The sequence below is a fragment of the Bombina bombina genome, chromosome 2, assembly GCF_027579735.1.
Source record: "Bombina bombina isolate aBomBom1 chromosome 2, aBomBom1.pri, whole genome shotgun sequence".
Taxonomy (NCBI): domain Eukaryota; kingdom Metazoa; phylum Chordata; class Amphibia; order Anura; family Bombinatoridae; genus Bombina; species Bombina bombina.
Genome location: NC_069500.1, coordinates 735,713,238 through 735,740,773, shown reverse-complemented (window position 1 = coordinate 735,740,773; position 27,536 = coordinate 735,713,238). Strand labels below are relative to the sequence as shown.

The 27,536-nt window shown below is 38.4% G+C and overlaps 1 protein-coding gene across 1 annotated transcript; it reads left to right on the top strand.

The window, feature by feature from the left end:
* Positions 1 to 609: 609 nt before the first annotated feature.
* NDUFS7 (NADH:ubiquinone oxidoreductase core subunit S7) lies at positions 610 to 27,536 on the top strand. The gene is made up of 8 exons (XM_053702786.1): positions 610 to 785; positions 1,484 to 1,520; positions 6,074 to 6,142; positions 6,230 to 6,347; positions 25,432 to 25,611; positions 26,078 to 26,124; positions 26,593 to 26,681; positions 27,233 to 27,536. The coding sequence occupies exons 1-8, from the start codon at positions 770 to 772 to the stop codon at positions 27,328 to 27,330; spliced, it is 654 nt and encodes a 217-aa protein (XP_053558761.1). The 5' UTR covers positions 610 to 769; the 3' UTR covers positions 27,331 to 27,536.

Sequence of the window (27,536 nt, the reverse complement as noted above, 5' to 3'; positions counted from 1 at the left end):
GCGGTAAGGCCAAAAAAATGTGCGGCACCCCTAAACCTGCAAGACTCGTAATACCAGCGGTAGTGAAAAAGCAGCGTTAGGATCTGTTAAGGCTGCTTTTTCCGCTTACCGCAAAACTCGTAATCTAGCAGATAGTAAGCAATGGAGTAAACCGAGGTAAGAGAGTAAAACAAATAGAAACATTATCTATATTTGTTTATAACACTGAGCCTTCATGAGATCACCCAGCAATAACTAAAGCATTCAATAACTGTAACATATAAACTGAACATACCTTTTCATACATACATTCAACATTTTGATATTGTTTATTTGGTTTTCACAGAACTTTCATGCAGAGCTACATGAACTTTTAACTTGTATCACGAATTTTCTATTTGCGCATAATTACGGGTTGCATGAATATGTTGCATTTATTTTTTAATAATCATAATATACCATGACTTGACAAATTTTGATGTGTAATGTCGCAAAAATAGCTACACAAACTTCTCCCTGTCGTATTATCTGGTTGTATTGACAGCTGCTACATGAAACAGCACGTCCATTTGCTATGCTCTTTTAGATGAGCGTTCCTCAGACATGCTTCATGTTTCTCTGATCTCAATTCGTTAGAACAACAACAAACGCTTTTAAAGAAGACCATTTTGCGAACCATAATTAAAAGCCGGAACCAACAATCTGGGCTTAGTTATGAGGGAATGTTTTTATCGCTGTACTTGAGGGCGCTTCAGACATCGGAAGTGCTCAGGGGGTATCCTAAGTCAAGATGGCGACGCTGACAGGTTAGAGTGTACTTATGAAACTGGGGGGCGCTGACTTTGTGAGGGTGGTGAAAATTAGTTTATTTTAATTGTTTTTACTCGCTACCATGATATTTGTGATTTGTATAATCATAGTGACGCACTGGTGCAGAGTACTGCAGTATTTTCTTATATGGATAGAGAGTAAACAACAAAAACAGAATGCATGTAAATGTATTGTAGACAATGTGTATAGTCTGTGGGAAAGAACATTTATAAAATATGCTTGCTTTTACTTATTTATTTTATGCAAAACAGTATTAACAAAAAACATGTTTGCAAAGGAGGGGAACATGAATTGCAAAATGTTTAATGGGAATGTGGAATTGTGCAATAGGTTACAAACAGTCCTAACAGTTTTTATAGGCAGTGACGCTATTTTCTTCTCCTTTCCTTTTTTATTCCTCCAAATCCAGTTTAATGCATCAATACCCAATTATTGACATTCTGAGTTTGGGACATTTGTAAGTTTGGCAGTCAAATCACATTCACGCTTTACATGAGGCAATCATTTATGGATATGTTGGATTGATAACAACCCATGCTGGTTGATAAATTGTCTCACTACAACATTGTTTTCATGGGTACATTAATAGCAAGCATATACAGTATGTATCAATCACGGGTGCTTTGTATTTGATAGTTTGCTGATACAATAATGCTAATATTCTTCATTTCAGCTCCTTGGCTTGTTCGGTTCTGCACCTACACTACTAGGTAAGTTGTATTTTTGGAGGTTCTTCTCTGTAATTTTTCCTACTGTACATAGGAACCACTGTTTAGAATGTTTAGGGTTAGTGCTCACAATATTGTTGGATCCAATCCAGTTTAAATTTTCTGAGATACACTGCAGTAAAAGCAAGAATAATAACTAAAGTACATTATGCCCTTAAGGACAGAGTTTGAGTAGCTAAAGAAAAATACCTCCACATAAGTTCATGTTGTCCTTAATTTTGGAATAGCCCCATATGTGTAGGTTTCCAAGTAATTTATAGAAAATATTGGCCAAATACTAGAAAGATTTATTTATTGGTTTAACACTAAAATTTGCTATGCTTGGACTGTAAGGTAAATAGTGTTCACCCAATTCATTTTGCTACATAAAATTATATATTTGTAGAATTTAGACACCCAGCATATTTATCTAGAGGAATTTTGACACTTTATGGCTAGTCCTTTTATCACCAATGGCAGAAAATTTAAAATTTATGGGTAAAAAAAACCAAAACACACTTTTTTATTAAAAGAAAGTTTAAACCCCCCCCAAAAAAAAAACTTCATTAAAATAAAATGTATTAAATAAAATTTAATTATACTCATCCCATTGTGCGTACGGTATTTTCTGAGCCGGCCAAGTGATTACTTTATTATTTTTAAATTAGTTTTGTTGTCCCTGTGCGCCTTATAACACTGTAGCACATGGGCTTCTGTCAAGAAAAGCAGAAGGTGGTGGGCAGAGCAGTGCAATAGAGCTGTCTGTTAGAGTAGTCCTTGATTTTCCCTGGCACCATTAAATTCGAGTCCGGCGCCTCAATTTCAGGGTCTTGAAGTCTTACATTAGCCACTTATTCTATTGAACTACTGCCACCTGACGTGTGGTTATATCTGCTTGCATTTGTAGCAGATGGTTAGTAGCAAGTGTGCTTATTAACTTGGAAACTAGCATAGCCCAAAATGTAACACCCACTCTATCTTTTACTGCAGCGCTCTCTTATGCTGCTCCTCTACCTGTGCACACTTACAGTGCCTAATACTGCTGAGAGAACAACAGTGTGAGAGTGCGTTGCTGTAAAAAGACATTTTCTGCTATCCAAAGCACGAAAGTATTGCATCATGTATCATAAATTTAATTATTTGTGCATTAATCATTTTTAAAAAATGCAATTTTTTTGCTAATTTTAGCTCAATACTGGCTAACATTTTAGCTGGGTTGTCAGTAAAATCAGCTGGATGGTGAACCCATTAAAAAGATCCTGGAGAGAACGCTAAACATAATTCACACCTTGGTGTAATAATATTATTAATTCATTAACTTGGAGGCAGAATTAATAATCAGACCTGAAGGCCACTTAGAAATGTTATAAAGGTTTAAAGTGATTGTAAAGTTTATTACTTTACTGCCTAGTATATAAAATTATTATTAAAAACAGGGGCACTTTTAATAATTTTTTATTTTTTTTGTAAGATGCTTCATTTGTAAAATAATTACCATTTAATCCAATCTTTGTGTGCCCCCTTTGGCATCCAGCTCGTGGGGCACACAACGATTGGATGAAGCCGGATTCGTCATTGATCAGCTAAATAAAGTATGCAATGCGGGTGGAAGAACGGCGCAATGTTTGCCATCACTAAATGTTAATTATTTTACAAATGTTGTGTCTTAAAAAATTTTAATCGGTGAAAATGCCCCTGTTTTTAATAATACTTTGCTTCCTAGTATATACAATTAATAAACTTTACAATCACTTTAAGATAAATGCATGATAAAAGCTATGAGCTATTGAAATATATAAAATAAAGGAGGGGTGAGAGATAGGGGCGGTGTTCCCTACACAAAGGAAATAGGCAGCAAAGAGGGGGGGATGGGCACCTACACCTACCGCAGTTCTCCTCCGGTCTCTGCACAATCTAATTATATGCTGTGGTAACCGGGAGGGAGGAAGGGAAGTGGAATTCCTGCAGAGTTAGAACGGACAGAAGGGAAAATATGCTACCTTGTTTAGCTGCTTTTGTGTATATCCCAATCGGCGTTGGAGTGTAAAGACAAGCTAAGTACAGCAACTGCTTCTGGTTCTACACAGAACTAACTAATTCACAATATACTTATGATTTTAAACTATAAAAAACTGCCTATACTCAGTTATAATTACATAGAATATAGAAGACTGCTAAGAATAACCGCAAGGGGGGGGGGGGGGGAGAGATTCCTGCAGTTAGAACAAAGGACAATGTGCATAGTTTCTGACTTTGCACATAGTACTGCACAAAGCACATTACACAGATTGCTCCAGCAGAAGGGCTGTCTGTAAACACTAGTTAGGGAGTGTGGGGAAAAAAGCCTTGTTCTGTAGCTTTTGGGTATTATGGACGTATTCTTATGTAGTGAGAGGACTTCAAACTTTATCATAATTTTTAGGGTCTTTAGCAGCAAAATTGCTAATACATGACAATTACAAACTTCATCTTCTTTTAATGCTTTATTTAAATAGCCCATATTTTTTGGGTGTATAATGTCCCTTTTAATAAGTATTTTTATATGTTTTTGAAAAGACTTCACTAAATGGTCTGATTTTTTTCTGGATCTGTGACAGCTTGTTGACCAGCACGTTAACCCTGTTACCATCAAAATGAGCTTTGTGCATTCTCTAGATGGTGATAATGTGCATGGTGCTTTCATTTACAATTTTTTTTTAAAGGGATATACAGATGCAAAATTTAAATGCTCTATGGTGTTAAAACCTTTTTGTTTTTGCACTGTTGCTTGTATATAACTGTGTTTAACCCTTGTCGAGGGATTAAATACATAAAGGGACATGAAACCTAAAGTTTTTCTTTCATGATTCAGGTAGAGCATACAATTTTCAATTTTACTTCTGTTATCTTATTCACTTCATTCTCTTGGTCTCAGTTGTTCAAGGAGCTGCAATGCACTACTTGGCACTAGGTGAACACATCAGGTGAACCAATGACGAGGCATTTATGTGCAGCTATCAATCGGCTCCCAGTAGTGCATTCTTGCTCTTGAGCCTATTTAGACATAATTTTCAACAACGGATGCTAAGAAAGCTATCCCTTTCAAGTCAGCTCTAGAGTAGCAATTCACTACTGGAAGCTAGCTGAACACATCCGGTGAGCCAATGACAAGAGACAAATTGGTGTCACTACAAGCTCATAGTAGTGCATCGTACGGGGCGTATTTTCATATGGTTTTCAGCCCCAAGGCAGAATATGCTGTGATCTGAGATATCATCGCAGAAAATTAAACATGTTTTCAGAAAGAACAGGACAGATGTAGGAAAGTCTTAGTTCTTTCACTTTGCAGCGCTGCTCCACATCAGGCTGTTTTCTTCAAACAGCGCTGTGCTCTTGCTGCACTGTGTAGGTCTTTCTTAACTCAGTGCAGATAAACAATTGTCAAAGAAGGAGCATCGCAGCAAGGTAGTGGCACATTGATTGACTGGCTCTCAGGGATTTTTCTACCCTGCCCCCTAGCCTTTCCCAGTCTGCAAAGCTGTGACTCCTGAATGTAAGACTTTCTTGTGAGCAATGCCTCTTTTTACCTTTATGTGATGTTAGACCAAGAGCAAAGGAAACCAATCTAGAGGCATTTTAAACCCTTTTTTTTGCAATGTTCAACTGCTGCAATGTATTTTAAAACTTTAATAATTTGCAGTAGACGTGCTTTTAATAATTACCCAAAATCTCATTTTAGAAAGTGAAAAAAGTTTAGCAAATGATACCAAGAGAACAACGTAATTGTCATAATATAAGTCAATTTAAAAGGATCTTAAAATTACATGCTGTATCTGAATCATAAAAGTTTAATTTTGACTTTCATGACCCTGAAAACAATATGGATAATGTATTTTTCTTTGCTTAATTTGAACACAATCCAGATTAACAAATGAGTTATGAACATATAGTTTCTAAATACTTTAACTTTTACATACAATCCTGCCTACTGATTATCATCAAATTATTTACTACTTTAAAGGGACAGAATACTGTTAATTGTTTTTACCCTTAATGTGTTGCCTATTACTTTTACCAGCTGCAGAGTATAAAATGTATGAGTTTTGCTTTTTAAGGCTTATTTGTGTATATGAATTAGCTGATTTTGTGTTTTGAAGCCACAACCTAATAAAATCGGTTGAGCTTGTAGGTATAATCAGATCGCATTACTTTATCACAGTGTGTACATATACCTGCTTCTTTATCTTATATAATCTGTCCATAAACCAATCACCAATACTTAGAGAGAACAATGAAAAATTATCATTTTATTACCTTATCTCTTCTATAACCCACTGTGAGTGTAATTTATTCTACTGGCTATGTTTACACAGCTTGGCCTTGAGGCCAAAAACTTTCAGGATGGGTGGGGATACCACAGGCTAAATAAACTATTTCAAATGCCAATATAAGGGTAATGAAAATACTTACATTCCAGCAGGTAAAGTGGATTATTGGGAACAAATTATAGGGGAGAACATTTTTGAGTAAACTGTGCCTTTAACTAATGATACACTTTTTTTTTTTCTTTTCTCTAGGCCATCTTCTCTGGCTGCTCTTCACACTCGTGCCTGGCATCCAATTACAGATAATGAAAATGTCAACAGGTTAAAGTGTTTCCCAATTTACATATTTAAATAGTCTTGTTATAATCTTATTAAACAACAAGTGGTGTTCATATTTGTTTCTTTCAGTTCTTTTCCCATCAGACAAAATAGCAGTGCTGTCACTGCACAGAAAACTGCTTTGCCAAGCAGCCGAGGGGAGTATATCATCACAAAGCTGGATGATTTGGTGAACTGGGCTCGTAGGGTAAGAAAAGCATCATATGAGGTCTTTCTTACACTCATGCAAGAATAAAACAACATGAATGAAATATTATCTTTCCACTAGTCGCAAGATAGTATGACATTTAGGCTTTTTAGTATTGGGTGGACTAATAACTATTAGTAAAACAAATTTCTGTGGCTAGTAAACCATAGTTTATTCGGCAAGTGAGTTGAAACATTTCAATTCCCGCCATTAACTATGCGTAATGAAAGGCCAAACCCAGTGAGTTAGCCCTGCACATTTCATAGTTAAAGGAATATGAGACACAAAAACATAATTTATGCTTACCTGATAAATTTATTTCTCTTGTGGTGTATCCAGTCCACGGATCATCCATTACTTGTGGGATATTCTCATTCCCAACAGGAAGTTGCAAGAGGACACCCACAGCAGAGCTGTCTATATAGCTCCTCCCCTAACTGCCATATCCAGTCATTCGACCGAAAACAAACAGAGAAAGGAGAAACCGTAGGGTGCAGTGGTGACTGTAGTTTAAAAATTAAAAAATACCTGCCTTAAAATGACAGGGCGGGCCGTGGACTGGATACACCACAAGAGAAATACATTTATCAGGTAAGCATAAATTATGTTTTCTCTTGTAAGGTGTATCCAGTCCACGGATCATCCATTACTTGTGGGATACCAAAGCTAAAGTACACGGATGAAGGGAGGGACAAGGCAGGTACTTAAACGGAAAGTACCACTGCCTGTAAAACCTTTCTCCCAAAAATAGCCTCCAAAGAAGCAAAAGTATCAAATTTGTAGAATTTTGAAAAAGTATGAAGCGAAGACCAAGTCGCCGCCTTGCAAATCTGTTCAACAGAAGCCTCATTTTTAAAGGCCCATGTGGAAGCCACAGCTCTAGTAGAATGAGCTGTAATCCTTTCTGGAGGCTGCTGGCCAGCAGTCTCATAGGCTAAGCGGATTATGCTTCTTAGCCAAAAAGAAAGAGAGGTTGCCGAAGCCTTTTGACCTCTCCTCTGTCCAGAGTAGACAACAAACAAAGCAGATGTTTGACGAAAATCTTTAGTAGCTTGTAAGTAAAACTTTAAAGCACGAACCACGTCCAGTTTGTGTAATAGACGTTCCTTCTTTGAAGAAGGATTAGGACACAAAGACGGAACAACAATCTCTTGATTGATATTCTTATTAGATACCACCTTAGATAAAAACCCAGGTTTGGTACGCAGAACTACCTTGTCTGCATGGAAGATCAGATAAGGAGAATCACATTGTAAGGCAGATAACTCGGAAACTCTACGAGCCGAGGAAATAGCTACCAAAAAAAAGAACTTTCCAAGATAAAAGTTTGATATCAATGGAATGAAGAGGTTCAAACGGAACCCCCTGAAGAACTTTAAGAACCAAATTTAAGCTCCAAGTTGGAGCAACAGGTTTAAACACAGGCTTGATTCTAACTAAAGCATGACAAAATGCCTGAACGCAGAAATCTGTCCCTTTAAGGAACTAGCTGACAATCCTTTCTCCAATCCTTCTTGGAGAAAGGATAATATCCTGGGAATCCTGACCTTACTCCATGAGTAGCCCTTGGATTCACACCAATAAAGATATTTACGCCATATCTTATGATAGATTTTCCTGGTGACAGGCTTTCGTGCCTGAATTAAGGTATCAATGACTGACTCGGAGAAACCACGCTTTGATAAAATCAAGCGTTCAATCTCCAGGCAGTCAGCCTCAGAGAAATTAGATTTGGATGGTTGAAAGGACCTTGAAGTAGAAGGTCCTGTCTCAGCGGCAGAGTCCATGGTGGAAAAGATGACATGTCCACTAGATCTGCATACCAAGTCCTGCGTGGCCACGCAGGCGCTATCAAGATCACTGATGCTCTCTCCTGCTTGATCTTGGCAATCAGACGAGGGAGCAGAGGAAACGGTGGAAACACGTAAGCCAGGTTGAAGGACCAAGGCGCTGCTAGAGCATCTATCAGCATTGCCTTGGGGTCCCTGGACCTGGATCTGTAACAAGGAAGCTTGGCATTCTGGCGAGACGCCATGAGATCCAGTTCTGGTTTGCCCCAACGATGAACCAATTGTGCAAACACCTCCGGATGGAGTTCCCACTCCCCCGGATGAAAAGTCTGTCGACTTAGAAAATCCGCCTCCCAGTTCTCTACGCCTGGGATATGGATAGCTGATAGGTGGCAAGAGTGAATCTCTGCCCAGCGAATTATCTTTGAGACTTCTAACATCGCTAGGGAACTCCTTGTTCCCCCTTGATGGTTGATGTAAGCCACAGTCGTGATGTTGTCCGACTGAAATCTGATGAACCTCATTGTCGCTAGCTGAGGCCAAGCCTGAAGAGCATTGAATATCGCTCTTAGTTCCAGAATGTTTATTGGAAGGAGTGACTCCTCCTGAGTCCACGATCCCTGAGCCTTCAGGGAGTTCCAGACTGCACCCCAACCTAGAAGGCTGGCATCTGTCGTTACAATTGTCCAATCTGGCCTGCGAAAGGTCATACCTTTTGGACAGATGGACCCGAGATAGCCACCAGAGAAGAGAATCCCTGGTCTCTTGATCCAGATTTAGTAGAGGGGACAAATCTGTGTAATCCCCATTCCACTGACTGAGCATGCAGAGTTGCAGCGGTCTGAGATGTAGGCGTGCAAACGGCACTATGTCCATTGCCGCTACCATTAAGCCGATTACTTCCATGCACTGAGCCACCGAAGGGCGAGGAATGGAATAAAGAACACGGCAGGAATTTAGAAGTTTTGATAACCTGGACTCCGTCAGGTAAATTTTTATTTCTACAGACTCTATCAGAGTCCCTAGGAAGGAAACTCTTGTGAGGGGGGATAGAGAACTCTTTTCCTCGTTCACCTTCCACCCATGCGACCTCAGAAATGCCAACACTATGTCCGTATGAGACTTGGCAATTTGGAAGTTTGACGCCTGAATCAGGATGTCGTCTAAATAAGGGGCCACTGCTATGCCCCGCGGCCTTAGGACCGCCAGAAGCGACCCCAGAACCTTCGTAAAAATTCTTGGGGCTGTAGCTAACCCAAAGGGAAGAGCTACAAACTGGTAATGCCTGTCTAGGAAGGCAAACCTGAGAAACCGATGATGATCTTTGCGTATCGGAATGTGAAGATAAGCATCCTTTAAATCCACTGTAGTCATGTATTGACCCTCCTGGATCATAGGTAGGATGGTACAAATAGTCTCCATCTTGAATGATGGAACTCTGAGGAATTTGTTTAAGATCTATAGATCCAAAATTGGTCTGAAGGTTCCCTCTTTTTTGGGAACTACAAACAGATTTGAGTAAAATCCCTGTCCCTGTTCCTCCTTTGGAACTGGATGGATCACTCCCATAACTAGGAGGTCTTGTACACAGTGTAAGAATGCCTCTCTCTTTATCTGGTTTGCAGATAATTGTGAAAGGTGAAATCTCCCTTTTGGGGGGGAAGCCTTGAAGTCCAGAAGATATCCCTGGGATATAATTTCCAACGCCCAGGGATCCTGGACATCTCTTGCCCACGCCTGGGCGAAGAGCGAAAGTCTGCCCCCTACTAGATCCGTTACCGGATAGGGGGCCGTTCCTTCATGCTGTCTTAGAGGCAGCAGCAGGCTTTTTGGCCTGCTTACCCTTCTTCCAGGTCTGGTTAGGTCTCCAGACCGTCTTGGACTGAGCAAAAGTTCCCTCTTGTTTTGCATTAGAGGAAGTTGATGGCGCACTTGCCTTGAAGTTTCGAAAGGCACGAAAATTAGACTGTTTGGCCCTTGATTTGGACCTATCCTGAGGAAGGGCATGACCTTTTCCTCCAGTGATATCAGCAATAATCTCCTTCAAACCAGGCCCGAATAGGGTCTGCCCCTTGAAGGGAATGTTAAGCAGCTTAGAATTTGAAGTAACGTCAGCTGACCATGATTTAAGCCATAGCGTTCTACGCGCCTGGATAGCAAAACCCGAATTCTTAGCCGTTAGTTTAGTCAAATGAACAATGGCATCAGAAACAAAAGAATTGGCTAGCTTAAGTGCTCTAAGCTTGTCAAGTATGTCATCCAATGGAGTCGCTACCTGTAAAGCCTCTTCCAGAGACTCAAACCAGAACGCCGCAGCAGCAGTGACAGGAGCAATGCATGCAAGGAGCTGTAGGATAAAACCTTGTTGAATAAACATTTTCTTAAGGTAACCCTCTAACTTTTTATCCATTGGATATCGACAGGGATAGTAGTATGCTTTGCTACAGTAGAAACTGCTCCCTCCACCTTAGGAACTGTCTGCCATAAGTCCCGTGTGGTGGCGTCTATTGGAAACATTTTTCTAAAAATAGGAGGGGGAGAGAACGGCACACCTGGTCTATCCCATTCCTTAGTAATAATTTCTGTAAACCTTTTAGGTATTGGAAAAACATCAGTGCACACCGGCACTGCATAGTATTTATCCAGTCTACACAATTTCTCTGGCACTGCAATTGTATCAGTCATTCAGAGCAGCTAAAACCTCCCTGAGTAACACGCGGAGGTGTTCAAGCTTAAATTTAAATGTAGAGATATCAGAATCGGGTTGCATCATCTTCCCTGAGTCAGAAACATCACCCACAGAAAGAAGCTCTCCTTCAGCTTCTGCATATTGTGAGGCAGTATCAGACATAGCTCTTAAAGCGTCCGTATGCTCTGTATTTCGTCCAGAGCTATCTCGCTTTCCTCTAAATTCAGGTAGTCTGGCTAATACCGCTGACAGTGTATTATCCATGACTGCCGCCATGTCTTGTAAAGTAAACACTGTGGGCGGCTTAGATGTACTTGGCGCCATTTGAGCGTGAGTCCCTTGAGCGGGAGTCAAAGGGTCTGACACGTGGGGCAAGTTAGTCGGCATAACTTCGCCCTCGTCAGATTCCTCTGGTGATAAATTTTTTAAAGACAGAATATGATCTTTTATTGCTTAAAGTGAAATCAGTACATTTGGTACACATTCTAAGAGGGGGTTCCACAATGGCTTTTAAACATAATGAACAAGGAGTTTCCTCTATGTCAGACATGTTTGTACAGACTAGCAAGCTTGGAAAACACTTTAAATCAAGTTAACAAGCAAATATAAGAAACTGTACTGTGCCTTTAAGAGAAACAAATTTTGTCAGAATTTGAAAAACAGTGAAAAAAGGCAGTAAATCAAATGAAATTTTTATAGTGTGTATAATAAGCTAACAGAGCATTGCACCCACTTGCAAATGGATGATTAACCCCTTAGTTCAAAAAACGGATTAAAAAAAAGATATAGACTTTTTTTTAACAGTCACACCAAACTGCCACAGCCTTGCTGTGGGCCTACCTTCCCCAACAAACGATTTTGGAAAGCCTAAGAGCCCTTTAGAGATGTCCTATAGCATTCAGGGGACTCCTGGAGGAAGCTTGATGTCTCAGTCTGTAAAAGTTACTGCGCTAAATTAGGCCCCTCCCACTCATGGTAACACAGTGGAAAGCCTCAGGAAACTGTTTCTAGGCAAATTTAAGCCAGCCATGTGGAAAAAAACTAGGCCCCAATAAAGTTTTATCACCAAAGTATATATAAAAACGTTTAAACATGCCAGCAAACGTTTTATATTGTAAATATAAAAGAGTATTACCTCAGAAAGTAAGCATGATACCAGTCGCTATTAAATCACTGTATTCAGGCTTACCTTACATAAATTTGGCATCAGCAGCATTTTCTAGCATTCACATCTTCTAGAAAAATCTTAACTGCACATACCTCATAGCAGGATAACCTGCACGCCATTCCCCCGCTGAAGTTATCTCTCTCTTCAGTCATGTGTGAGAACAGCAATGGATCTTAGTTACAACCTGCTAAGATCATAGAAATCACAGGCAGATTCTTCTATTTTTCTGCCTGGAACAAAATAGTACAACTCCGGTACCATTTAAAAATAATAAACTTTTGATTGAAGTAAAATAACAGCTACATTTCACCACTTCTCTCTTACTACCTCCATGTTTGTTGAGAGTTGCAACTTGCAAGAGAATGACTGGATATGGCAGTTAGGGGAGGAGCTATATAGACAGCTCTGCTGTGGGTGTCCTCTTGCAAATTCCTGTTGGGAATGAGAATATCCCACAAGTAATGGATGATCCGTGGACTGGATACACCTTACAAGAGAAATGTTTATTTCATGATTCAGATAGAGAATATACTTTTTTTTTTTTACTTTTTTATTTTTATTAAGCATCAGGGGTATTTAACAAAACATAAGATCAATCCAACAAAAGCAAAGAAAATACATAAGAAAAGAAAAAACCCTGCAAGCATAACCAGCCCTTAAAACACCAGGGCCACATCATAAATAGACAGTAATAAAATCATGGGTTATTACAGTTAGGTGAATTATTCAACTATATACTTTGAACATACCACCTGATGCTGCTTTTTCTTGTTTTTTTCCCCTTTCCCCTCCCCCCTTCCTCTAATCTTCCCCAGATTTTATATCAATTGTTATAATGATCTTACATCAATAAATCTTATATAGCATCCTTCCAGTGTGTAGGGAAGAAAGAGAGAAAAAAAAGAAATTAAAAAGTTGGTAGCCCTTTATTGGCTGCGGGGAGTTTACCAAACTCCCAGAAGAACCAATTCCGTATCTCTGAATGGATAGATCAGGTGATCAATCTCGCTAGGAGGTAAGATTTTAATGAAATTTGACCATTTGGAGAAAAAACTTCTTACATCCTGGTCGTTCTGTAAGTTAGTGTCTAATTGTTCCATAATACACTGTTTCTTCAAACAGTTTTTTATCTCTACAATGCTCGGGACTGCTCTCGAGTTCCACTTCTTCAAAATTAAATACCTCATTGCTAGGATTACCAAAACTACGAGTTTAAATTTCTCGTGGGGAAAACTATATTTGCAGGGGATAGCTTCAGTGGAGTGATGCCCATCAGGTTGGTAAGCCAGTATTGCGCTTTTAGCCAGCAATTCCTAATTGTTGGGCAATACCAGAACATATGAATGAGATTTGCCGAAGGGTATGAGCATTTTGGGCATTTGTTAAAACTACGACTTCGACATTTAACTCCCTTCTCTGGCGAGAAGTACGTCATATGTAATAGCTTAACATGTGCCTCCCGCCAAGTGGCAGAAAATGTGGCACTCGAGATTGCTTGTATTGATGAGGTTACTACAGGAAGGACCACTGAGTTTTCCGGGAGAGTTGCTATCCATTTAGTCTGAATTTTTTCTACTATTTCTGGGCCTTTAGAGGAAGTCAATTTTTGGTATATATATGAAATTGATGACCGGCCATTTTTAACTAATAATATCCAGTTCTCAAGTATACCCAGAGACCAATCCCATCCAAAATCATTTACTAATTTAAGTGCAAGGTGTCTTGCTTGAAGATAGGCAAAGAAGTTTTTATTAGAAAGCTGAAAATTCTCTTTAATAGAATCAAAGGTTTTGATACATTTTCTAGGAAAATCAAGTAATTGAGCAATATTTACTAAACCCAGAGTTTCCCAGTTAGAGAAAAGAGCCGATTGTATCCCAGCCTGAAATTGAGGGTTATTTAAGAGAGGTAAAAAGCGTGAAACCCTAAATTGAATATGCAGTATAGAACATATCTTTCTCCACATCTGGATTGGGTTATAGATGGACTTCATTTTTTTTATTTCTGGTGGAATTATATTGTTATTACAATGTAGTATCGCTATTAAAGAATATGGGTAAACTATGTTATTTTCAAGATCAAGACTTGTAATGTAATTAGCGCCTGTTAACCAATCTACCACCACTCTAGCCTGGAAGACTATATTATATAATCGAATATCTGGTAGCGAAAGACCCCCGTATTCTGTAGAAAGCATTAATTTAGAAAGAGAGATCCTAGGTTTTTTACTTTGCCATATAAAAGAGCGAAGAGCCGAGTTAAAGGAAAGAATATCTTTTGTTTTCAAGATGAGTGGAGTATTCTGAAGTACATACAAAATTTTGGGGAGAAGAGACATTTTATAAAGAGCAATACGTCCTGACAAGGAGAGAGGGAGATTCTGCCAGTTATTGAAAGCTTGCTTAACTCTATTAAGTACCGGGGGGATATTTAGATCATACCAATCATTAGGGTTAGGGGAAATCCAGATGCCTAGATATTTAAAAGCATCTGGGACTATAGAGAATGGAATAGCTACATAAGAGTCCTTTGTGTGTTTAAGCCAACATAACTCAGATTTTAAAATGTTCACTTTATAACCAGAAAAAGAGCTAAACTGATCTATAATGTCAAGAAGTTTTGGTATGTTTCTGGCTGTATTTGAGATATAAATCAGGACATCGTCTGCGTAGAGTGCAATTTGCAATTCTTTTTCCTTAATTTTGATCCCTTCAAGTTGATGACGAATTTGGATAGCAAGGGGTTCGATGGCCAAATCAAAAAGTAACGGGGAGAGAGGACACCCCTGCCTGGTTCCTCTTTCTAATCTTATATCTTGTGTTAAACCATCATTAACCATGATTCTCGTGGATGTATTACTATATAAGTTATTAAATAAACGCAGGAAATTACCTCTAAGTCCGAACTGCTGTAGCGCGAAACTTAAATGATCATGGTGTACTGAGTCGAACGCTTTTTCAGCGTTGATAGATATAATTGCCATATCAGGGGTGTCCTCTCCCCCCGTCCCCCCAACCTCAAGCCTCTTGAAATGTTCTATTAGCGTAAATACTTCCCTTATTTTAGCTGATGAGTTTCGGTTCGACAAGAAACCAACTTGGTCTTTATGGATGATAGTTGAAATCAGTGGTTGGAGTCTATGCGCTAGGATAGATGTCAAAAGTTTATAGTCCGTGTTTAATAGTGCAATAGGTCTATATGACTCCTTTTTACTTGGGTCTTTCCCCTGTTTTAAGATGAGGGTTGTATATGACGCAACAAATTCTTTAGTTGGTGAATTACCAGAAATATAGATGTCATTAAAAAGTGAAGTTAGGTGGCTTATTATTTCGGGTGCTAATATTTTGTAAAACTCATTCGGGAGTGCATCCGGTCCCGGAGCTTTATTGGAGGACAGCCTTTGAATCGAGGTTGAAATTTCTGCTTCAGTAAAGGGAGATTGCAATGATTGAAGCAGATCAGGCGCCAAGGATGGGAAAACTAGCTTATCCCAGAAATTCTCTCTCTGGAGTATATTAGAAACCTTAGAAGTATATAAAGATTCATAGTATTCTGCGAATACTCCACGAATTTCCTCGGGGGAATTAAGGTTTTTGCTGCCATTTATGATAGATTTTATTATGCGAGAACCTTTTTCAATCTTAACCAGGTTAGCCAAAAGCTTCCCTGTTTTGTTACCATAATGATATAGTTTGGCCTGTAGCTTAAGGTCTCTCTGGGTAGTTTTATAAAGAAGAAGAGAATCCCTCTCCGCTAGTGCTGAATTATATCTAGTCCAGTTTTCTAAAGTTTTATTTAAGATGTAACGGTTATATGCGTTTGTAACGGCCCTTAAGACTTCATTTTCCCTCCTTTTAATTTTCTTGGACCTGAATATGGAATATGCTAATATTTCCCCACGAAGGACCGCCTTTGCAGTTTCCCAAAATAGGGCAGGTTTGGAAGTATGTTGTTGATTAAACAGTGCAAATTCTTGAAATCTGGAGATAAGCCAGTTTTTAAATTTTAAATCTGAAGTTAAATATCGTGGAAATACAAAGCTACCATTCCTGTACCCTGAGGAATTTAAGTGGAACTCGAGAGTAATCGGAGCGTGATCCGATATTGTTATAGGTAAAATCTTGGTGGACACTTTCATTTTACATGTTTTTTCATCTGCTAGAAAAAGGTCGATTCTCGAGAGAGTTTTATGCGCTCTCGAGTGGCACGTATAATCTCTATTGTCAGGATTTTGGAGTCTCCAAATATCACAAAGTTTTAGGTTACGAAACAGCCTAATGAATAGTTTGGACTCCAAGTTATCTCGTTTTGTTTTAATTGGAATAGAATTCTGTCTAAGCCTATCCAACGGGTATTGAGGAGCCATGTTAAAATCGCCTCCGAGTATCAGATACCCTTCTGTAAATGAAAGGAGTTTATTTTGCAAATTTTCCCAAAAGGGAAGATTAAAAACATTGGGGGCATATACGTTACATAATGTAAATAATGTATTTAAAATCTTGATTTTTATCAATAGGTATCTTCCTTCCTGGTCTGTGGCTAGTTGTTTTACCTCATAGGGGAGTTTCTTCCCAATGAGGATTGCTACCCCACCCTTCCTTTGTGTAGTAGAAGAAAAAAAGACTTCCCTAACCCAGGAAGATCTAAGTTTTAAAACTTCCTCTGGTTTTAGGTGAGTTTCCTGTAGGAAAGCTACATCGGTGTTTATCTTTTTTAGTTGGGCAAGTATGGCTTTCCGTTTGATGGGAGAGGTGAGGCCTCCAATATTCCAGGAGGTCATTTTTAAATTACTCCCCGCTGCCATTTTGTTTTAAAATGATAAAGGGCTACAACACAAAAAAAAAAAAAAAAAAAAAAGGGAAGGATGGGAGGGATGGAGAATGATTTTAACCCTATAACCTCTTGAGGGGCAGGTAGCATGGGAAGACTTACCCTTGCTTCCCAGCCCCATCCCGTTGCTGTCTGCTTGTACATTGGACTCACTCTAAGTGAGTATCTCTGTTTGGGTGATTAACTTTACTCAGTTTTTGTCTTGTGAGAAAGATTCAGCATAGAATTTAGCTGCTTCTCGTGCTGTATCAAAGAGGTGTGTATGACCATCAAGTGAGAGTTTCAACCTTGCTGGGTATAGCAGGGTTGCTTGCACCCCTTTCTTAATGAAGTTAGTGCAATGTGGAGCAATTTCCCTTCGTTTTGTGGCTGTGCCTATAGAATAGTCCTGAAACAGGTAGATTTTGGCCTCATTTAGAAAAATAGGTTGCTGTTTGCGAAAAGCCTGGAGTAATAACATCTTGTGTTGAAAGTTTAAAAATTTGACAATAATGGGTCTTGGCCGGGTGTTGTTTCTATGTGTGTTGAGTTGGCCTACCCTGTGTACTCTTTCTATAATTATAGACGAGTGAAGTTCTGATAGTTGTAATAGCCTGGGGAGTGTGACCTTAACTAACTTCTCCAAGTCTTCGTGTTGCCCTTCCTCAGGAACCCCTATGATCCTGAGGTTGTTCCTTCTCGATCTATCCTCTAGATCATCAATTTTATTTTGCATTCTTGATAGAATATTATTTGTAGATTCAAAATTAGTTTTATAGTTAATGGTCAGATCTTCCAGATCTGAAATTCTTTGTTCGGCTTCAGATAATCTGGAAGCGAACTGTTTTACCTCAGTAGATAGGGAAGCAATGTCTTGTCTAATTTCTTTTTCTAATAAGTCAAATTTAGGAGATAGTGCTTCAGAGATTTTAAAAACTAATGAGTGAATATCTATTTGTTCTGAGGTGCCTGAGGCAGAAGTGAGAGGTATTTGTATATCAGCAGAGGTTTCTAGGACAGTTTTATTCCTCTTTTCTTTTTGTCTCCCCGTCATGGCCAAAGGAGGGGTTTTAGGGTGCCCGTGTAAAAATCTATCCATAAATAGTGGGGTGATATAAAAATTACTATGTAGGATTGTCCAATTAGTGAAGTGGGTTGTGGTTAGAAAGTGCTGTGATTATAGATTAATTGAAGGGGGTAAAAAGTACCCAGTGGAAGTGAGTGAGTCTGAGAAATTTGAATTCAATGTGAGGTTCAAGGGGTGATATTACCCATTTGTGTCATAAGACGGTGAAAGTGAGAAAAAAAAAAAAAAAAAACATATGTGAGGTGAAAAAAAAAGGTGGGGAAGAGGGAGGAGGAAAAAAAAAAAAAAAAAAAAAAATTAAGAAGGGGATTCCAGCAAAAAATAAAAGATTATAGAAATTTTCCTTTAGGCAGTGACAGGGGGAATACACTGATTTCAAGGGACCTGTATGTCTATGAGAAGAAACAGCAGAGAGATTTAATTTCTGCAAACTCAGGTAGATTCCAAGTTTAGAAACATAAAGGATTCCTGGGTGCACAGGCAATTATTCTACTTTCCAGGAGATAAATAGGCTTGGAAAGTTATCCAAGTATACACAGTTACAAGAGTTACCGGCTAGGTCCAAGGTGTGTCAAAGAAAAAAAAGGGGAATTTCAACTTAATTCAGTTGAAGCTTCTGATCTGAAATATTTCAGTCACACCTTCATCTATCACCCAGGAAGAATTGGTTAGCTTATAAATTCTAGGGGGGGAAGGGTGATACCTAAATGAAATGAGATAATACGGTTATCAAATTAACCTCCTTCAATTGAAGTAGTGTATGTGTACAGCTAGAAAAATAGAGACATTGTGAGTTTTAAACAAAACAAAATATCTTAGAGTGTAGTCTCTTAGCCTCCTAAAAGGGGGGGGGGGGGGCTTTATTGGGAAAGTATAAAATTGTGGGGGCTTCTGTACAGTTACTGTCCCCCTCCCTTTTTCCCACTTTCCCCCCTTCCTTCCCTCTACCCTTCTTCCCCTTCCTCCCCTTCCTCCGTTCTCTTTTAACTCTGTGAGTTCCCCGCAACAAGCAACCTACTTAGTTTAAACAGTATCAGTGCTTCAACCTGTATTCTATTGTTAGTGATGTACAAAATGCGACTTTGTTAACAACTTGCATAAACAGCTTTCTATAGTAGCCTCAGGTTGTAGAAAAATATCTCTTGTTATTAGCTAAAACAAGGAAATGAAATAATACGATTGTCTAAGTAAGCTCTTTCAGTTGCAACAATATATCTGTACAATTAGAAAAGTAGAGGTATTGCAATTTTAAACAATATATCTTAGAGTGTAATCTCTTAACCTCACTTTATGATCAGTTTATATAACCAATTTTCTGTAATAGCCTCAAGTTATAGAAGGGTATCTCTTGTTATTAAATAAAACAGAGTATGATTAAGCCAAAATGACATGTGATATTTAGTGGTGTCCTCTATAATGAGAGAGATAATCTGGAAAAAAAAAAAAAAAAAAAAAAAAAAAAGTTCTAATTGTACACTTTGCTTAGTCACAATAGTACCCAGTGTAGACTATTTTATATGCAAAGTTCTGTGCTATTGTCCCGTGTTTTAAATTTGGTAAGTTCCAGGGGATTCCAGCCTTGACCCCTTTTGCAGGTACCCAGAGGGTATTGTCCGCCCAGCTAATTCAGCAGAAGGAGGGAAGAGAAATAGAACCAACATTCACTGTCTGTATACGTTACCAGCTCTCTTGGTGGCCGTCCCCAGCTGTGTTGTGTCTCTTTCCACCTTTTTAACCTTCTCCGTGCACTCCGAACCAGGCAGAGAGCAAGGGAAGGGGGTCTAACAGGGATTACCAGCGGTCCAGGAGGAACAAAGAGTGAAATCTGAAAGTTCTGTATAACGATTCCTTTGTAAACAGCTGAAGTGGGGTCTTCCCCAGGGTTTTTTTACACAAACAGCTCTGCAGATTTACCCGGTACCTACCCCTCACGCAGCACCGGTGGGAGGGGGGTTTTGGGTGGCCTTGTCAAATGGCCGTGGTTGCTGTTAAACTTTAGCCAGGAGTTGTGCCCGTGATTGATGAAGAATCACAGATGAGCCTGAGGGGAAAAAAAAAACCTTTGCCGGTCTGAACAGCTCCTATCCCTCTCGCAGATTCAGTGGGAGGGAGCTTTGTGAGCGTTGTTAGAGCGACCCGGTGGCCCACAGCGCAAGTAACTTGGCAGTGCTGCAGCAGGTAAGGTCTTTCTTGTAAGCCGGGCAGCCAGGAGCAGGTGGGCACAGGATACAAAGCGACCTGGGAAAGAGGAATCCCTCGCAGGGGTGCAGACAGCGATATTCAACCGAGCAGAAGAGGGTAAAAGTTTTTCTTACCAGCTGGATTACCGACAGGCAGGTGCAGACAGGATTCAAGCCTGTTTAAAGAAGATACGTCCCCCGCACGGATGCATATGCCGGTACAGGGCACAGGTAACTTCTGTGGGTCCAGGTTTAGTAATTCCCCGGGCGGGCTTTGTCGACCAGCTTTCTCTTAGCTCTGCTGGGTAAGTTATTTCTCCTGTCTACTGCCCTTATAGTATCGGGGTAATTGTTCTTCTTAGTGAGTATGTTGGTTCGCTGCTGCGTCCCGGAGATGGTCTTTGTATAACAGCACAGGATGTCTACCTGTTGTAGAGTTAAATACAAGTAAGAGTGAGCCTTTCGAAGACAGTCAAATGTAGCTTTAAAGTGCGATATTGTGGCACTTATGGAGGTTCTGGCAGCGACAAATTCAGCTGTTCAAGCCTCCCTTGGTCTGTGGGTTTGGGCGCGAATCTCTCGCCAACAGCTTGGGGGAAGGTGAATCAGAGCAGGTGCGATACGTGACCACACACCTGAACTCCTCCTCCAGATCCTCCAGAGCCCGAGAATATACTTTTTAAACAACTTTCCAATTTACTTATTTAATTTACGTCATTCTCTTGGTATCTTTTGTTGAAGGAGCAACAATGCACTACTGGGAGCTAGCTCAACACACTGGATGAGCCAATATCATGAGGCATATGTGCAGCGATTAACCAGCAGCTCCTGTCTTGAGCATACATAGGTATTCTTTTTCAACAAATGATACCAAGAGTACACAATTTTTTTTAGATAATAAAAGTAAATTGGAATTTTTTAAAAAAAAATTACATACTCTATCTGAATCATCCGAGAAAACAAATTGGGTTCATGTCCCTTTAATGCTGTGTACAATTCACCTAAAATAGCAGCATTAACTATGCATTGTGCAATGCTAACGCAGTTCTTCTTGCAGGAGATACTCACTGATTACTAATCACCTATAATTCACCTGCAATTCATGTGTGTGAATAGAGCCCATAGTGATCTTTTTATATCTCTGTATACATTATTTACTGAGGGTAGATCCTGTTAATAGTTCTAAAATATTTTGAAACCTATATCATATTCTTATACAGTTGGATACATATTTTAGAGCTGGGTTGGTAGAGTTCTATGACTTTAATATTATTTATGTTCTGGCTCTTGTCTTTTATTAAAGGGATATAGTACTGTACAATTTGTTTTCCCTTAAAGGGGCAGTATACACCAATTTTCATTTAACTGCATGTAATAGACACTACTATAAAAAAATCCAGTATAAAACCTTTTAAAAAATTACTTTAGAAGCTCCCGATTTAGCACTGTTGATGGATTAGCTTGGGACCCACTGAAAGGGGCTGAGAGCAGAGCCTCCCCCTCCCCTGCATATGAAAAGACCCATTATACAAACAGAAGAAGTCTGTAGACATCAGTTTACATCTAAAACTTTGGGGCTTGGTTGGGAGTCTGAAAATCATCACAATGTTATTAAAAAATAAGCAAAACTCTACATTGTTACAAAAACACTCCCAGATGGGCTGTATAAATGGTTCATCTTCAAAACATTTATGCAAAGAAAAATCTAGTGTACAATGTCCCTTTAATGTCTTCCCAGTTATTTGTTATACTTACTGCAGAGCATTAAATGTAAAGGGAACTGTTCTTTCATGTTTGTTTATGTATTTGATATAGCTGTTTTTGCTGATTTAAACAGTTACCTTCTATTGTTATCAAAGACATTTAAAGAAATAGCAAACCTGCTCATGTTATTGCTCTGTACACAAATTGTATTAGTTGGGTATTGAAATGGAAATCGCGGCTGGGGATTTTATTGAATAAAACTAGCTATTCAGATACATACATCTGTCTCCCATCCCTGCTAGGAGATTGATTTGTCTGCTGGATCCTGGTTTTATGCATCAGAGATTATTTAGAGTGTTACAAAACCGTCATGCAAAGTAAATGTTTTAGAAATGTTTTTAACTAATTTTGTTAGAACTATGCATAGTTCTGCAGGCACAGGGCACAACTCTTGAAAAGTTTCTTGAATGTTGTTCATCTTACTACTTTTGCTATGGCCAGTTAGAGACAGATATAAACAAGTTGCTGCATATGTCAACCAATCTGAAAATGAACAAAAAGTGCATCACTGGGTAAGAACATTACTTAAATTGAGAAAAAGCTGAAAAATAGCACTCACATAGGTGAAGCACTCAATGCTTTTGGCGTATTCTGTGTCCTTTTTAAAAGGGACATGAAACCAAAATGTTTTTACTTTCCTAATTTATATAGATCATGTAATTTTAAAAACATTCCAATTTGCTCCCATTGACAATTTTTGGTTGCATTAGAAGTATTGCACTACTGAGAGCTAGCTGAAAACATTGGGTCAGCCAATAACAAAGCATATATGTGGAACAACCAATCAGCAACTTACTCCCAGTAGTGCCTGTTCCTGAGCCTACCTAGGTATGTTTTTCTCAAAATGATACCAACAGAATAAAGCAAATTAGATAACAGAAGTAAATTAGAAAGTTGTTTCAAATTGCATGCTTTTTCTTGATTTTGAAATAGAAAACTTTTGTATTTCATATCCCTTTTAAAGTCCCCCATCACAGGTGAAGCTTGAGATCACTACTCCCAGTATGGCCTTTGTCATTCCAGAACGCGCAGTCTGTCACTGCTTTCCACCTGGAACCTTGTTCATGGAAAATGCTATTCCCACATTGGTATTCTTCACCACTACCAAGATAAAACCTCACAGCAGTATATTAGAAAAAGACTGTCGCTACCCATACTAAATGCTTAATATGTACCTGGTGAGTTTATATCTTGCCTCTTAAAATCCCTATTAGTATTGTAAGGTTTTAAAAAAGAAATCTCCTAATAACGGGATAAACAGCAGATTGAAAAAAATCAATTTACCTTCTGCTGAGCAAATAAGCAGCAGTAGTTGCACAGCTGGGTTATGCTGATTGGATCAGTAGATATGTCTGCTCAGGACCAAAAGTTATCTGTGGCTCCTGAGCAGTTACTTTACCTTTGTGTCTAATCCCTTTCCAGGGGTTAAACACATAGCTTTGCAGGAATGCTAATGTTAAAATGGCATGCACTAACAAATTGGAGAATGCACTTTTACAACTATAAATGCCATTTTAAGATTATTTCTGATCAGTGGGTACTAGATGCCATTTCATGAAGTTACCTGTTAGAAGTAAAGGGCATGCAACTTTTCTTTAGCATTTCATAAACTCACCACTCGTAGCAGGCAATCTCCTGAAGTCAAAAGTGATATAGAAGGTTTCAGAGTCCCAGCTCAAACAGGACTTTTACTCTGTTTTTCCTGATTATGGAGACCTGAACAAATATCTTCTTCCAGATGCACACAGTTATGTCCAATATCTTTAAAGGGATAGGAAACCCAACAAATGTATTTTATGATTCAGATATAACATGCAATTTTTAAACAACTTCTATTATCAAATTTAATTTGTTCTCTTGGTATTTAAAGCAGGGATTTCATAGGAACTGGCCCACTTCTGGAACACTATATGGCAGCAGTTTTGCAAGAGCACTATTTTCTGCCATGTTAGTGCTCCCAGATGCCTACCTAGGTATCTCTTCAACACCGAATATAATTAAATTAAATATAAATTTTATAGAAGTATATTGGAAACTTTTATAAAATGGTAAGCTCTGTCTTTATCGCAAAATAATTACCAGTTACAGATGTGGGATTTCTCTTTTCTTTAATACCACGGATACCATAACTTCTATAATTAATAAAGAAAAAGCTCTTCCTCTTTGACCATGGGGGTGGCTATAGTAACCATTAGTTATCTCCAGGGTTTTCGCACCTGTATCTTAAAGGTTAACGTTTTTGTTCTAAATATTTTATATTCCTTTATTTCATTATCTTATAAATGCGGACAATAGACTCTGGTTATGTAGATTTTCATGACACCAGATCATATTCACCCTACAAAGAGATCTTTTATACCTTGGGATTTACTTATGAATTCTTTTTAATAGGTACTATTTTAACTTTTATGTGGCATATTTGATTTTAACAATCAAGACTGTGTTCAAATACTTTCAGTTGAAAAACAAGGTAATGCTGTCTACAGTACCTAAATTTCAACCCGAAGTAGTTTCAGACTTCCACACCCCAAGACGATATATTGTAGTCCTACCCTTTTATTTTTACAGATAAGAGACAAATATTAGCAAACTATTTTATAGATTGGATATTGCCTGGTATCTGCTAGTTTGGCAAGAATAGAAAGGACCGGGGAAAACAAACTATCTGCAAAGACATTCTAAGGGTCTTTGACTCCTTAATACCAATTTGCATTGAATATCGCAGTACATCACCAAGACATAGCCTTACGAGGAGCAGCAATTCCAAACCAGCTCACTCTAAAAAGGCAGTATCAACCTCGTGGGTATTGGATGCAGATGCCTGACTTTCTTCTGGCAGCTGTCTGGAAAATGTTTAACAGTATCCTTTCCCACTACACCTATAAAGTCTGCAACAACAAGATTTGGAATAAACATACCGAATGCTGTTATCACAATAAAAATATATTTTTCAGTATATGTGTTTGTCTTATTTCCCAAAGAACTTTGTAGTTCTTTGTACTTGTTCTTAATGGGGAGTATTTATGGTGAGCAAAGATAACCAGCAAGTAAATCCAAATATCAGTTTCTATATTTTGGCTTGTATCCCTAGACAGTACATACTTTCCCTTATGTATACATCATATTTTGGATATCCACAAAGAATGGAAGGGGTCAGTAACGGAAGTAACCTTAAAGATGGGAATGGTTATTTCTATCTCTTCACTTCTTAGGATTGGGTTATTTTGCATGTGAGAATTGTCTAGGGATATATTGAACATATTAAAATTGCTATATTTGGATTACATTTCTGGTTTTGTAATTGCTGGCAACCCCCCCCCCCCCCCCCCCCCCCCCAAAGTATGTTAATACATTTTGGACATGCCTAAATACAAATTTTAGTTTTTTTTTTTTTTTTTTTACATAGCTTTGTTATACTGATAGTTTGCAAGAGAAAAACTAATGTCACAGAATACAGCAATAGCTGTGCCAAAGTTAGACATAAAGGCTTTTTTCCCTGTATGTTCAGGAATTTACTGTGATTATGGAATCTAAAGTAAAAGATTTAGTAGTTAGTACAATATTTTAATTCCATCCTTTCTCTTTCTTTATCCATAGAGTTCCCTGTGGCCAATGACATTTGGCCTGGCATGCTGTGCAGTAGAGATGATGCACATGGCTGCTCCTCGCTATGATATGGACCGATTCGGAGTTGTGTTCCGAGCAAGCCCTCGGCAGTCAGATGTGATGATTGTGGCTGGGACCTTAACTAATAAAATGGCGCCCGCACTCAGGAAGGTGATATTAAATGTTTGCACAAATAGGCTACATATTAATGAGATGCTAGTGTCTGAGACTCAAAACAAACAAATGAGAGGGCGGTGGTTGGTAAAATACAAAATTCCTGCAGATTAGTCTACAAAATATAAAAATCTTAATATGATTGCATACTTGGTACATTATATATATATATATATATATATATATATATATATATATATATATATATATATATGTTTAGGCTTAGTAGAAAATAGATTAGACATAAGATCCACATTGAACACACACAGCTAATTACTGTGTATGTGACAAACCATGTCTATCCCTAGTGAAACATTTTCACACATTTTTCTTATATGTTGTTGGCAAATTGTCCTGGTTTACTTCTTTATCACCATATTTTTTACATATATTTTGCAAAGCTAAATACAGATAACAGAAAATAAAAAATGTTACTGAAATATAGTATTTCTTCCTCTCAAAGGTATATGACCAGATGCCAGAGCCACGTTATGTTGTTTCAATGGGCAGGTTTGTACAAATGTTAAATAATTTTAAGATAGCAAAACATCCTGGCTGTAAACTTTCTCTGTATGTTAAGTTCTCTACATAGAACATTGCTTCCCATAATCACTTTGTCACGTTCGCCTATCTGTCATACTTGTAGTACCTCTACCCCAAATATTATTCCAGAATATATATCCTATAATATAAAAGCCCAGGTATGTTTGTCCAAAGCTGTCATGCGCAGTAGAGGCTGCGTGAGGACAAACATTACCTGGCTGTAAGAGAGGATCAGTCAGTGGGCGGAATCGGCTGTGTCTGGGGGCGTGACCTGGACGGGAGCAAGTGTGGTGGGGTGTGACTAGATGAGAGCGGGTGTGGCCGGGTAGGAGCGCTGGCGGGTGGGACCGCTGCGCTGCAGAAAATGTAGGACTAGTATTTATATAATCGCATACTCACTCGCTCTCATACTCTTTTCATTTTGTTGGCTTGCAGCTGTGCTAATGGAGGTGGTTACTATCATTACTCCTACTCTGTGGTGAGAGGATGTGACAGAATTGTTCCTGTTGATATCTACGTCCCAGGTAAAGGTTGGGATAAACCTTCCACAGAACAACTTATATAATATTTACATTTTCCTTTTTGTTGCGCAAATTCATTACTAATGAATTATACAATTATAAATACTACCACCAAGATCTGTGTTCATAGAAACGTTTTTTTTTTTTTTTAAAACGCTACTTTTAAGCAAGAAATATAGTAAACATTATTTGAACATTTCTTAGTATAACATCTAAATAAAGAAGAAATTGTCAAATTTCCAACTTTTTATTTTTGTGTCCCCGCACCAATGAGAATAAAAAGCAGTGTCTTTGCTAGTACAAATTTACTTAACAAGATAATTCTATCCGAAATTGAAATGCACAATTTTTAGTAGAATGTAAAATTTTCTGGGAAATTGTATATTGAGTTTAATGTTTTTTTTTAAGTTTACTGACTTTTCATATAGTATAATTAATATAACTTTAGGTTTTAAGTATTTTAAATTTACAGAACATTACTCCCTCCAGTTTCTAATCTGTGAATGTCTGATAACTGCTGGTAAGAGTTAATATATGTATTATCCATTCTACAGGATGCCCACCCACTGCTGAAGCTTTGTTATATGGCATTCTGCAGCTACAAAAGAAGATTAAACGAGAAAAAAGATTGCGCATTTGGTACCGAAAATAAGCAAAGAGGGATTCTTAACATCACGCGGTTTCTATTTATAAAGCATAGATGTTTGCTGTAGTTTTACGCTCTGGTGTAAGTGCTGCACTACAGTAGTCAGAGACTGAGCTATTGTGTTATTTCTGTTTTCCAGGATTTTCTGGGGTGTCAGACTTGCAGATCCTAAAATATGTACATTTAAATAAATAATCATATTTGTGAAAAAA

What these genes read in the sequence shown, in the direction of transcription:
- NDUFS7 (XM_053702786.1), top strand. An exon ending in TTCTGCACCTACACTACTAG is followed by an intron (nt 1,521 to 6,073) that starts GTAAGTTGTATT and finishes TCTTTTCTCTAG; the next exon opens with GCCATCTTCTCTGGCTGCTC. An exon ending in TGTTGATATCTACGTCCCAG is followed by an intron (nt 26,682 to 27,232) that starts GTAAAGGTTGGG and finishes TCCATTCTACAG; the next exon opens with GATGCCCACCCACTGCTGAA.